Raw genomic sequence first — 13,750 nt, 5'->3', positions numbered from 1 at the left:
GAGGTTGGGGTGGGGCCGGGCCCCGGGCCAAGAGCCGCTGCGGTAGGACAGGACAGCGCTGGCAAGGTCGCCCCTGAGCTGCCACGGGTGCAACGGTGATTGCTGGAGAGAAGACGAACCCCAGCAGCCGGGCCGGGGGCTCCTGCCGCCCTGGCACCCGGCACCATGCTGCTGATCCCAGCCCTCCTGGTCCTGGTGCCCTGCCTGGCTCTGCTAATCTCCTTCCTCCTCTCTCCAGGAGGCAAAAGTGGTGGCAACAAGAAGAATGACGGCGTGAAGGTAAGCTGAGCCCCGGTGCCCTGTGCTGCCTGCCCCGGTGCTTGCGGGCGGTGCCGGGGGTCTCTGTGCCGGGGTCCCTGTGCCAGGCGGTGCCGGGGGTCTCTGTGCCGGGGTCCCTGTGCCAGGCGGTGCCGGGGGTCTCTGTGCCGGGGTCCCTGTGCCAGGCGGTGCCGGGGGTCTCTGTGCCGGGGTCCCTGTGCCAGGCGGTGCCGGGGGTCTCTGTGCCGGGGTCCCTGTGCCAGGTGTTCCTGTGTCGGGGTCCCTATGTCGGGGGTCCCTGTGTCGGGGGTCCCCCTGCCGTGCCGTGCCGGCGGTGAGCGTTCCCGTGCCCCGCTGGCCCTGGAGGCTCCGTGCTGTGCCCGTGCTCTCCGCTCGGCAGTCCCTGCTGCACCCCGCGCTTTAAAGGGCAGCTGCTGGCTCGGCTGTCCCGGTGTGTCCCCGGGCTCCTGCCAGCACCGGCAGCGCACAGGAGGCTTGGCAGCGCAGGGGCGAGGGGAGCGGGCTGGTGCTGGATGGAGAGTGCGCTGCGGGAGCTCGCTGCTGTTTCAGTGCCGGCAATATCCTCGTGTCCCTCGCTGCCCCCAGGGAAGGGGCAGAGGCAGAGGCTGGACCAGAGCAGGGGACAGCAGGAGGCGGCTTTGCAGCCCAGGACCATGGCTCCAACAGCAGCTCTCTAGCGGGATGGGTGGCCTCATCTCCTGCTCCTCAGCATGGGGGTCCTTCTACAGCTGGTGGGGCTGGTCCCAGTTCCTGTCCCATCCTGTACCAGGGGCTGGTGTGCTGCTGGGTGACGCGTGGGTGCTTTTAACAGTGCTGCTTGTCTCCTGTGCCCAGTGCAGACAGCAAAGAAACGTGGTGGTGCTTCGGTAGAGTCAATGGCTTGGCGATGCTCTAAAAGCAAGCTAGTGCTCGGTGGATCTTGTTTCTTGGGCTGTAGAGCCTGCAGGTTGATCAGCCCCTCCGAGGTGGGGTGCAGCTCTGCTCCAGGACAAGGTGGCTCCAGGAGGCAGCAGAATTCTGCTGTTTCTGGTGACATGGAGCTGTGGTGGATAGCAGTGGTTTATTGAGCTCTGTTAAACTCCTCCTGCAGGAAGGAATGGTCCATGTGAGGGTCCTTCTCTCCTTATCTGTTCCCCTCATAAATACAATGGATCACTCAGCAAGGGAGAGCTGGCCTGGTGACATCGTGGTGACATCCTCCATCATCAGGCAGAGCTTTGGGAGCCCGACTGCAGTGTGGCTGCTCTTCCTCCTCCATAGGGGCCCTGTGCTGGGAAAACCTACAGAACCTTCTCCTGCCCTTTTTGCAGGGACCCCACTGTTGGGCTGTGACAGGTGCAGGGTTTTGGAAGAGCAGAGCCCTCAGCCAGCTTCTTCCTTCCTCAGTACGGATGGTTGGTGAAGCTGACAGTCTAGAGATGGGTTGTGTTTCTCTCACTCTTCCCAGACCCAGCAGCTGGGACAGGAGAAGCCTGCAAGGACTGAGACCATGCACAGCCTTCCAAACCTGGGCTCAGCTCCACCAGAGGCCATTCTGGCCATGCAGTGTTATTCTGCAGCATGAGGCTGATGGCCTGGATGGCTCTGAGAGGACATTACTTTGGGCTGTCAGGATATCATGAGACTTCCAGGACAGAATTAATAGGGCTGGGGCTGGCAGATCCATGGTAGTCACAACACCCCATGTGCCAGCCACTGCTGGCCTGTCCTCTGCTGCTCTGATGTCCTGGTTGCTTCTAAGAGTCACCTAAGATGTGACACCACAGGTAGAGCTGACTTGGTACAAGCTCCTTGCTGGAGCACAGGTGAGACCAAACAGAAGATGCATTTTTAGCCTATTAAAGGAGAGATTGCTGGATGAAGAGGCTTCATCAGGCACAGTCCTGAATCTAATTTTCCCGCAAAAAGGGACAGTTTTGAATTTCTGTGTTGTGGTAGACAATCATTTGCCAGCCCAGCTTGCTAAATGATGCTCCCTGTTGGACTTCAAAGGAGCTTTGAGAGCAGACATTATCCTGGGAAAAGAGGCACTTCCTATTGTAGCAAAATAGCCTGTTTGGGTGAACAACCTTCTGGCTTTTCACTGAAACTCCGTGAGGAGAGTCTGGTTTCAGAGCAGAATCAGAGAGGCTGGTTTGCATCCCCAGCCCTCAGCCCTCGCTGGCCAGAAGGGAGCAGATGATGAGGCTTCATTCCAAGTACAACCTACCCACCAGCACTCATCTGGAGAGTGTGGACAAACTCTGAGAATGAATTTGCTTTTTTATTGCCCTCTTTTCAACAAGTAAAGAGGAGACAGCTTGGCTAGATGGCCAGGAGGGTGCAGGAGGAGAAGACAAGGTAGAGACAAGCTCACTCCCAACAGCTTCCTTGCATTGTCCACCTTCAGCATAACCATCCCCACCTCTCATTTCCATGCTCAGCCTGGGGTAACCTGCAGCATAACTCACTCACGGGGAGGCTGGGTGATGTGGGTGAAGCTCTAATGGCCCACTGGGCAACCAGCAAATGTCAGGACACTGCTGAGCAGTGTTAACTTCTTTAACTGGCTGGAAAAGCGAGGTAGGAACCTGGAAGCCTGCCTTGAGTGGTTGGCACAGTGGGAAGGGGATGGTCCTGCCTGCTCAGAGCAGGGCCACGTGGTGTTGGTCAGTGTCAGGAGAGTGGTGTCCCCACTTGGAGTAACCTGCTGGGCTGATCCCAGGCAGCCAGCCCTGCCTTTCCTGCCCAAAACTGGGCTGGTGGGCAGCAGGCAGCTGGAGCTGCTCTCTGGCCTGTCTGCACAGCCCTCCAACACCAGCACAGTGCCAGCCCAGGCTTAGAGGGCTCCAAACTCACCCTCCTGAGGAAATTCCTCACCTACTGAAAGCTTTCCTGGGACCAGAAATCCTCCTCGAGCCCTGCTCTGGGATCTGGGGGGGGCCCTCTGGTGCCAGCAGCTATGGTACTCTCACTGCCCTGTGTAGTGTCACATCGTGTCCCATTGTAAACCGGTGGAATCCCTGCCCCGTGTCACATCCTGTCCCGTCCTGGGCTGAGAGCTCACTGCCCCGTGTCACATCCTGTCACTGTATGTCCAGACTCGGTGCAGTCACTGCTTTGTGTTGCATTCTGTTGTGTCTGAAATCTCTGCAGTTTGCTGCCCCGTCTCATGTCCTTGGGTAGCAGGAGCTGTCAGTCCATCCTGCAACAGCCCAGCTCCAGTGGCTCCCTTTCTCCTTGAGGTTCCTGACAAAATACCACAGCTCACTCTGCCCTTTAGGACATCCTTCGTTTGGGTGAAGGAAAGGCAAGAGATGGTCCAGTGCCTAAAGGGGTTACAAGAGTGCTGGAGAGGGACTTTGGACAAGGGTATGGAGTGACAGAACAAGGGGAATGGCTTCACACAGATAAAGGGCAGTTTTAGAGTGGATATAAGGAGGAAAATATTTATTGTGAGAGTGTTGAGGCTCTGGAACAAATTGCTCAGAGAAGTGTGGGTGCCCCATCGCTGGAATTGTTCAAGGCCAGGTTAGATGGGGCTCTGGGCGACCTGGTCTACTGGGAACTGGAGAGATCTTTAAGGTCCCTTCCAATCCAAAACATTCTGTGATTCCATGATTCTATGACCTAGCAAGGAAGGGGAGAGCAGCAGTAGTAGAGGGGGAAACTCACTGAGGATGCTGGTGGGAGTCAGGATGTGAAAGGAGCAATGAGGGAGAATGGATATCATGAGGTTTTATGCTGTAGCCCACCCACGCACCCTAATGGGTCGCTCTATGGGCTTTTCCAAGAGATTTGCACAGTGTGTGCTGCTTTTCCCTCTGCAGGGCAGGCACAGCTGGTGCCTTGTTAAATATGCTGGTACAGCACTTTGCTATTTGGCACTGCAGATTCTGATTTCTGCACGTTGGTATTCCCTGACGCACACTGGGATTCATTCCCTGGGAGCCAGAGGTGCAGAAGGGCTATGAGGTCAGCAGGCATGTCCCCCTGTCTCCTAGCTAAATTAAAGATGGAGATGGGGAGCAGAGCACAGTAAGGAAGCAGAGTCCAGAAGTAGTTTGGGATTGCAAGCAGAAGAGTGGATACCGGGTCATCCAACTGAAAAACCTTAAAGCCTAGTGGTAGTGGTCAAGGATTGAGATAAATATGCAGGTCTCCTCTTTGGAGTCCTGATTTAAAGCACTGGAGCTGTGCTCAGGACTGCTTCCCACACTGTGAGCCTGCCTTGAGGCCTTAACGCCTTTCTGGCCTTAAATCAGCCAGCTTAGGACTGGTCTAGTTTCAAAGGAGTGTCTCCACAGCAGTCAGTGCCGTCAGCAGATGCACCCAGAGCAGATCTAGAGAAGTCAGCAGAGCATTCACACTGGGCACAGGGCTGTGGTGAAGCTGCCTTAGCCTTTCACTACCCCGCTTCTGTTCCTGTGAGCTTGCTGGCCTGGCCACAGGCCGCCAGAATGGTCATTGACTCCTAGGGGATTCCCTTTTGGACCAGGTCAGGAGAGAAAAGTGCTGGCAGGAATGGGGGGAGGGAGCTGCAAGTCACCACCAACACTGCAGCCAGCGGCACGTCCCCACAGGAGCAACGAGTCCCTCTGCGCCTTTCGTTTGCCCATGAGGATCAAGAAGGGTGGCTCAGGAGCTGCTGCCTTTCGTGTGCTGCTCTCAGCCTTTCTCACTCTGTGTCTCTTCCTGTTCCATCTCTTCTCCTTGTTTTTCCAGAAAAGAAAGTCCAGTTCCAGCGTTCAGTTAATGGTGAGTGTCCTTCGTCTTCCTAAATGCCGATATTGCTGGGCCTCTCCACATGTTCCAGCTTCCCCCGTTTTTGGAAGTTACCTCGGGGTAGGGAAGAAGGGACAGCGGGGTTGGAGGGAACATCCTCAAAGCCGTATCACCCACAAACCCCATTAACAGGGTTGGTGCAGGCCCTTGCTGGCCACCAGCTGGTGGGAAGCCAGCCCTGGTTCTTGCTGATGGGTTCTCATGCCGTTTCTCCCAGTTCTCCTGACTCAGGTCTGCAGGCTGCATCGGTCCAAGGAGCCTTGGAGAAACACCTTCCATGCCTCTGCGGGGACTGTATGGTCATGGGACACCTTGCCAACCTACATCGGGGTCTTCTGGGTAATACACAAGCAAGGCTCTGCTGGGAAGAGCTAGCAGAGCCATTGCTCTAGCTCCGCTAGCAGAGTTGCCTTGATGAGGCTCCCGGAGAGAGACGGGGGGTCAGTACCCCTCTCCCCCCAAATCTGTGTAGTGCTCAGCTGTTTCTTGAAAGAGCTGTGTCTCAGCCTTCAGTGGTCCATGTGGGTCTTGGAAGCACTGTTTTATTGTACATTTCTCTCCCTACTCTGCGGTCAGTGTGGTCTCTCTCACTCCTGCACAGTCCCCTCTTTCTCATCCCAGCTCCTTCTCGCTGTTAATTTGTACATCTCTCTCTTTATTGTACAGTCAACATGGTGTCTTCCACCCCTGCACAGCCCCTCTCCCTGCCCCTCCGGCAACGCTCCTAGGAACCCTCCACATGGCCCCTGGACCTGCCCCCATCTCTGTCCCCACAGGTGTCAGTAGGAAAGGCAGCGCCGTTCCTACGAGACCCTCCACAGCCCACCTCTTGTGCCCTTGGCCACAAGGAGTGGAGGTCAGGGAGGGCTCTGCCAGTGCTGCCCTAGAGCTGTGTTTGAGGACAGGTTGGACCTGCTGGCGTTTCCTTGGTTTCTGTCTGTTGGCACAGTTGAGCTGTGGGGTCAGACTCGGGGGGCTGTCGAACACACGAGCACATCTGTCAGGGGGGGAAGACTCTCCTCACCACGCCATGTCTCCTTTCTGTTCTTTGCTCAGGAATCGTCGGAGAGCACCAACACCACCATTGAGGACGAAGACACCAAAGGTACCAGTGGGGGCAAGTGGGAAGGTGGGCAGGTTGTTTTGGAGGGGTGCCCATGGGTCGGGCCACCCCTCATGAGATATTTGCCACAGTGAAACCTACGACCATCAAGCTGCCTCAGGGCCTGTCAGAAGTTGCTTTAACTCCTCACTGCTGGGTTGCTGACACGAGCAGCTGGGGCACTGCTTGTGAGGAGCGAGGTGCTCCCATGAACAGAGATGTCCCCTGAAAGCAGGTGTGGAAATGGCTGAAATCTGCAGGGATAGCAGCCTGGCTGCTCTTTTAAAATAAGCTTCCCTTTGGGAAAAGCCTCCAGGGGAAATCCCTGTCTGCTGCCTGCCTGCCTGCCTGCCAGAGGCAGCTTTCTAAGAATAACCCAGGGAATAATTTATCCGTGTTAATTTGTAAAGTCTCTCGATGAAGTGATCCCGGCACAAAGCAAAATGGACTTTGGCCTGACATGAGAGCTAATGGGACAACTTGTCCTCCTGGAGAGGGACTCCTTGGGCCTGGATGTGGAGGCAGGTGGTGCTCAGGAAGTGATGGGATTCCCTCGCCTTTGTGAACAGCTCCTAGGAACATGCTCCCTCTCCTTTCATGAGTCACAATGCAAGGAAAAAAAAGTCAAGCACGATGACAATTTGCATTTGAAGCAGAGCTTTGTTAATAAGCCCAGGGTTACTTCTGACAGTCCCTCCTGCATCTCTGGGAGCCCCAGAGCTGCTCTTTCAGCCCATCCCTTCCCAGATGAACCGGCAGTGCCTGGAATCTCTGGCAGAGGCTGCACAGTTCTGTGCCCTTTGCAGGGTCTTGTATCTCCTGGGGTGGCTGCACATGTCACTCACCTGTTCTCCTCCCTTCTGAGACTGTCTCCTCCCATTTCAAAAGGAAGGTGAGAGCATCCTTGGTCCAGCTTGCCCTAGCTGGCTTCTGCTGTGACTTCATGGGGTAGAGGGTCCCAGCTTGGCAAGGTTTTTCCACCAAGACCAACCTGTCCCAACTTTTGGGCTGAGGGTAGCTTCTCACTTGGTGATTAACCTTTTGGCTCTTTAGGAAATTACAGGCATTTTTCAGTTTCGCCCTGGCTTTGAAAATCTGGAGATGAAGAGCCCTTCTCCACCTCTCTCTCCCTAGTCTCTCTCCTGCTTTTTCCCTGTACAGTTTCCAAAGTCCTCCCACATCCTATGGTCTGTTTCTGATGAGATAAAGATCTCTCACCGATATGGTAACACCAGTGCCTACTTCTGGTTTGTTTTATCCTTTTATTTCCCTTTTCTCTTTAAACCAACAGTACGGAAGCAAGAGATCATTAAAGTCACGGAGCAGCTGATTGAAGCAATAAGCAATGGCGACTTCGAGTCCTACACGTGAGTGTACCCAGAGTGGGTTTGGGATGGGTGAGGGCTCAGCTTCCCAGTGTCTCACACTGTTACAGTGCTGCCCAGGAGATTTTACTGCTGCCCAAGGTGACAAGGTTGATGTGGTGGGGAAGAGTGGAGACCATCCAAGAGAAGAAGGAGACATCAGTTTCTGAGCCTGATGCTGATCTTGTGCTCAGCTGGCCGCAGTTCTCTGGTCTCACTGTCACAGATGAGCCCAACTTTTGGTTTTCAGAAAGAGGAATAATTGTAAACATGACTTATGGTGAAAGAAGTGTTTGTATCCATGGAATCCGTTATATCCAGATTGCCACAGGCTGCTCTGAAGTGTAGATGATTTCTGCTTGCTGAGCTGATGCTGTTCAGAGTACACCTCTTCTGTGTCCAAGGCTGATGTAATTAGTGATGTCTGAGTGAGTGCAGGTTGTCATCCCTGCCTCAGAGGATCGCAGCAGGGATATTTTGACACAGAGCAGATAATATGAGCTTTTTCCCTGATGTCTTCTTTTCTTGTAAAGATGATGACAATGTTTGAGGAGGTTTAATTGCAGAGCGTGACTGATGGAGAAGGCACCCTGCTTTGGTGGGGCCTTGGCTACAGTTAGTGGGCAGGAGGGGAGGTGTGTTGGGCAGAATGCAGGGTTGAGGTCAGATTTTTGCAAGAATTACTCACTGGTGCAGACACTCCTCAGCCTCAGGCTGAGGGAGCCATCCCGAGCAGGAGGCATTTGGGTTCTCCAGGCTCTCATGCCAGAAGTGGTGAGATAACCTCTCCCTTTTCTCTCCCTTTCCTGGCTCCCCAGGAAGATGTGTGACCCTGGAATGACTGCTTTTGAGCCTGAGGCTCTGGGCAACCTTGTGGAAGGCCTGGATTTCCACCGATTCTACTTTGAAAACCGTAAGCAGCTCACTTGCTTTCTGAGGGACCCTTCCCACCTCCCATGTACCTGTCAAGGGGGAGGGAATAGGGCTAGGGTTGCTGTGTGGGAGCATCTCTGGCTGATCTGGAAGATCCCAGCAGGAGGTGTTAGGTTACCTGGGGCCAGGTATCTGTAGAGGTTGTTAGGTTAGCTGTTTTCTAGATGGACCCATCCTGAATCCACCTGTACAGCATTTACTCAGCCCCATTAAGCAGAGAGCTTAACACGTGCCTCCCCTTCCAACATTGCTGTCACCCTGAGCAAGAGCCACTCAAACTCCTTCCCCTGCCTGAATCCACTTGTGCTTATCCCCTCTCCAGTGTGGTCCCGGAACAGCAAACCTGTGCACACGACGATCCTGAACCCCCACATCCACCTGATGGGGGACGAGTCTGCCTGCATTGCCTACATCCGCATCACGCAGTACGTGGACTCTGGAGGGATCCCCCGCACTGCCCAGTCCGAGGAGACCCGCATCTGGCACCGCCGCGATGGCAAATGGCAGATTGTTCACTTCCACAGATCCGGCGCGCCCTCGGTCCTACCGCAGTAATCCCTGTGAGCATCCAGGGGTATGAGGGATGGGGAGGGCTGGGGGTGGGGACGCTGCAGCTCACAGGAGGTGGGATCCTGTGCTGAGGATCTGTGGTGGGGAGATGGCTGATTGCTGTGGGGTAGCAGTGGGGAGAGGGATGCTCTGCCAAAGGGATGGTCAAAACGAATTCCGGCTCTTCCTGGATTATGTTTTGCAGCTGAAGTGTGGCCCTGCCCGTGCTGGGTTTGTCACTGACTGACTACCAAGGGGAGACCCCCTCCGACATGTTCACCTACGGGACTTTGGCTGTTGGCTCCGCTGCTTGGTTCCTGCTGGAATAACCCCTCGCTTCTCACCGCACACACACGACAGCCCCGCCAGTGCAGCACAAGCATCCATCAACCCCCACCCCGCCAGGGTCACAGCGCTGGGCCCCCTTCCTCTGCATGAACCAGAACAAGAGAAACCATGAACTCAAACCCAAGCATCTGGCTGGTGTACAGGCCCCCCTCATCGGCTGTACAGCGTCAGTGGCCTTCTCACTCAGCACATCTCCTGAACTGGGCTCAGGCTCATCATCCACCTCCTTCCCCACCCCTGCTGGAAGCCCTCCGAGGAAAGGGGGGCAGTTTTGAGCTGCTCTCTGCTGCATCCTTTGTTATGGTGGATTTTGCTTTGCTGCTATCGAGGTCCCTGTCTGCTGCCATGACTCCTGCCTGCTCCCAACCCGAGTTCCTCCCTCCCAGCAGCCTCTTCCAGGGAACTGCAACTCAATCCATTTGCCAAGTCCATTTTTCATGCATACCTGTGCAAGGAGGGCCGTGTTTGGATGGGTGAGTAAAGGCTATCTGTTCATTTTCTCTTCCCAGCATAGGCTGGCTCCTTCCCAGGAGAGCAAGTAGGTTTGCACCCTGGTTCCAGGGCAACTGCTGTGCCAAGAAGGATGCTCTCCCTTCTTCCTCCCTTCTCCCTTTGGAGCAGAGACTGGCGATGCTGGGAGAAGAGAGGAGGAGAATGACAACTGCTTCCCATCAGCACAGACGGGAGCTGGGGCTCTCCCATCCATGTCGGGGCAGCAGCACCGCCCCTGCAGTCTCCTCTTCCTCACCCACCACCCAGCCTGGATCCTTTACCCCAGCACCCACCCCTGCCCCCCACACGCAGCACTGGCGTTCCCTTGCTCCCGACTCCCAGGATGGGATGGGGGCAGCCAAGCTGGCTGCTGGCTCGGGGCACCAACCTCCATGGCCCCCGTGACTCCTTCCAGCGACAACAAGGAATGCAAGCTTTAGTGACAAACTGCAGAATCTGATTGTGCTTCAACGACAACAAACAAGCCTTTCGCTGTCTTCTCCTTTGAGCGCATGCCTTTTTATAGGGAAAACAAACCAACCTACCGTGTATTTCGTAACTTGATTTTGAGTATTTGCTGAAATGGATCTTTATGTAATAACTAGAAACATTCAACTGTTTAAGTGGGGCGGGAGGGGGGATTTTCGGGGGTTGCTGTTTTTTCATTGCGTTTACATTTGAAGTGGGGTTGTTCTGCCACGATGCTCCTGCCAGGGGTCCCACGGCTGCCAGCCCCCTCCTCTCACACCGTGGTGGCTTGTCCCATTCTGTCCTGCAGCGTTGGGTGGCAAAGGCCCCCATCTCCAGGGGCCCCCATCTCCAGGGGCCCCCATCTCCAGGGGCCCCCATCTCCAGGGGCACCCACATCACCGTGGCACCTTCCTTCACCCCGTGGGTCTTCCTGCAGGGCAAACCACAGTGGTGGCTCTGGGAGTGCCACCAGCATGTGGCTTTCAGGACAGAAGACATGGCCGGGAAGGGGAACGTTGGTCTCACCTCTTTGCCATCAGGTAGAGGTCTGAGGGTGGGTGCTCTTCTGGCAATTCTTCCATTTCACATTCTCTTTTTCCTGACTGGAGCCTCTTCACTCACTGGTGTGAGGCTCCTGCAGCACTGCTGCCCCAGGGTACTTTCTAGCTCCACTCTCTTTGTCTGCATGGTGTTTAACTTTCTAGACGGTGCGTGTGTTGAAAAACAAAGGAACTAACAAAAACTGCTTGTTTTGGACCTAAAAAAAAAGGAAAAAGAAAAAAAAAGGGAAAAAAAGAGGAAATGTTTCCTCCATGTAAATTCTGAGTGTGTATTTTGCCTTTTCCGTGGTTTTGAATGCTTTGCTCTCTGTTGAGGCAGGGACAGCCACCATGCCAAACGCAGCTGCGTCCTTGCAGACTGCAAAAATATTTTCCCACTGGATGGAGGGGAAGAAATCTAAACTGCTGGGGCACGGACAGGCCCTGAGAAGTTTTGGCGTGTTCCTCTGTGCCAGCAGTGCAATGGCTGCTGGTGATGTTTGTAGGAGATGCCTTTTTGGGGGCAAATCACAGAGCTGATTCATGGGTTCCCGTGGGGTTCCCCATGCCTTTGGTGGACCTGTTCACCATAGGCTTGCAAGAGTTCCCCAAAGCAGGGAAATCCATGCAGGGAAAGGATTAACTTTTAGGGTAGAGTTTGGGTGTTTTTACAGATCTGTTTTTCTTCCTGTAGTCATGTAGTGCTGAAGTTTTTTTTAATTTTTAAAGGAAGGACTCAGCTCTTTCACAGTTCTCTCTCTCCCTCTCCAGAGCTGGCTCTGAAGCCAGCCGTGGTCAGTGTCATCCACCTTCTGATGTCCAAGCTCTCCAGGTGTCAAGAGGATTTTTGGGAATTGGTATAAGGTGGATGATGATGGAGGACATCATATCAGGGCTCTGCATGGGGGCTGAAGGGCAGATGCCATCACAGCCTGGTTTTGAACTGCTGATAGCTGTGGACCTTGGATGGGCTGTGAGGATGAAGCTGCTCTGGCAGCTGCTGCTGAGAAAGGGCTGGGACTGGGGGTCTGGTGGGATTCCCTGGGAATAACAGATGAGATGTTCTCTTCTTTCACTGAGAACCCACAGTCACTTCTAGGGAGAGCATCTTGGCTCCCAGGAAGGCTTTGAGGTGTCTTTTGGAGGGAGTTTCTCCTCCATGATATTTCCCTAAGATTATCTCCTCAGGAGGCAGCTGGATGTCCTTGCAACACTCCTTTGCAAGGGAAGCAGAGTCTGAAGTTTAACTCATTCTAGTCTTCCAGTCAAGCTGCAGCCTGACCAAGGAAGACCCAACTTCCCAACATGCCCACGCTGGCAGCATTAAGCACCTGCACTTTAGGGGTCTGTCCTGCCTGGTGTCTGTGCCCCACCTTGCCCTGCTTCTCCAGAGCGGGTTCCTGTATCTCCAGAACATCTCAGCAAGCACTGATGGACCTCCACCTTTTCTTTCAGTATCCGTGGAAAGCATCTGTTTCTGTCTTCCTTCCCATTTGCTGATTTCTCCTAAACTTGCAGGAAAGCTATATAAATAAGTTTCCACCATCCTTCTTTGGCTGGAAGAGCCAGGGATGCTGCTGTTACATCTCTGCTTTTAAGCTGTTGACACTGTCCCTGACACATGCAAACGGGCATTGCCCCAACAATTCCACCATGGTTCTGGGAATGACAACGTCCAGGGATGTCCCTAATAACCAACATGGACAGGGCCACCTTGTTGGGATGGAGTTTGCCACCATGGACCTCCTGTCCCATCAGCCCCAAGGCTGGAGATCAGGCTATGGCACATTTCATTTCCTGGCACAGACAGAACTCCTCTCCTCTGGTCTCCTGGTGCCTGTGTCAAACCAAACTTGGAAGTCGTCCAAACTCATCCTCTCTGCCTCCTCTCCCAAACCACAGGGGATGTCTAACTGGAGGCACTTGCTGTAGTGGTGTCAAGCTCCCAGCTCCACAGGTGGGTTTGGGAGCTGCCTGTTTTCCCTTCCTGGCTGCCAAGGTCCACTGGCAACATCATCATTTCTCACATCTTGCTGATGGATCCTCTCTGGAAGACAAAGAGGCCTCTGCTCTTTGCTGGAGGAGCAGGCACCCTCCTCCTCACCCCAGCCAGACACTGCTGGGAGAGTTGTCTTTCCCCCCAAACCCGCATGAAATGCCCCTTCTGCCAGGCACCAAATCCTTGTCTGACCCCAAACCTGCCTCTCCTCCCATGGATGCCCCATGGATCTCCAGAAGCTGGAGCAGGCAGCAGTCATCTCCTCCCACCTGGAGCTCCTGGTGGGCTCTGCAGCCCATGGTGGGATTGCAGTGCTGTGTGTGAAGGGGCAGCCACACAGCCCCATGGACCAAGAGTGTCTACCAGCTGGAGATCACATCCTCTGATCACCCCAGGAGACAGACTGACCCTTCTTCCCCACCACAGGATGGGTTGTGGTGTACCCCACGCTCTTGATGCTGCACAGATCCTCCAGCCAGCAGAGACCTCACCCTTGCCCATGTCCCAAGGTGCAGGTCCTGTCCGTATCAGACAGGGAAACCCAGATGTGAGCAGGCTGTGGGGACACCAGAGCAGGGGCTGGTGGCCACTCTGCCACCAGATTCATCTGAATCTCCTTCCCTCCTGCAGGTCATCAACAGGGAGTGGGAGAGAGGGAGCAGTGGAGGGACTGTATCGAGTGGCTCCTTCCTTCTTTGGATTGTTGTCCCTTTTTTCTAATTGTTGCACAATTTTAGGGCTTTTGTAACATTTTTTGGACAATCAGGGAAAATATGTTAACAGTGGTTTAAGGAAAGAAAATGAGATCTATCTCTCTCTCTTATATATTATATATATATAAAAAATATATATACTTACAGGAAATCTCTATGGAAATATTTATTTAAGATGATTGCAAAAAAATATATTA

At 54.2% G+C, this 13,750-nt stretch overlaps 1 protein-coding gene across 1 annotated transcript in view; it reads left to right on the top strand.

Annotated features, from left to right (window-relative positions):
- The window catches only part of CAMK2A (calcium/calmodulin dependent protein kinase II alpha), a 31,605-nt gene extending 20,253 nt beyond the window's left edge, over positions 1 to 11,352 (top strand). Inside the window, exons 12-18 of the mRNA XM_031055196.1 lie at positions 239 to 279; positions 4,984 to 5,016; positions 6,100 to 6,148; positions 7,437 to 7,512; positions 8,328 to 8,422; positions 8,765 to 9,002; positions 9,197 to 11,352. Of these exons, the coding sequence (XP_030911056.1) occupies positions 239 to 279; positions 4,984 to 5,016; positions 6,100 to 6,148; positions 7,437 to 7,512; positions 8,328 to 8,422; positions 8,765 to 8,997 (527 nt within the window). The 3' untranslated portion in view covers positions 8,998 to 9,002; positions 9,197 to 11,352. The remainder of the gene's footprint in view (positions 1 to 238; positions 280 to 4,983; positions 5,017 to 6,099; positions 6,149 to 7,436; positions 7,513 to 8,327; positions 8,423 to 8,764; positions 9,003 to 9,196) is intronic.
- The last annotated feature ends 2,398 nt before the right edge of the window (positions 11,353 to 13,750 follow it).

This window comes from Geospiza fortis, unplaced genomic scaffold (genome assembly GCF_000277835.1).
Source record: "Geospiza fortis unplaced genomic scaffold, GeoFor_1.0 scaffold55, whole genome shotgun sequence".
NCBI lineage: Eukaryota > Metazoa > Chordata > Aves > Passeriformes > Thraupidae > Geospiza > Geospiza fortis.
Note: the sequence above shows the minus strand (reverse complement) of the source record. Positions and strands in the feature narration are given on the sequence as shown.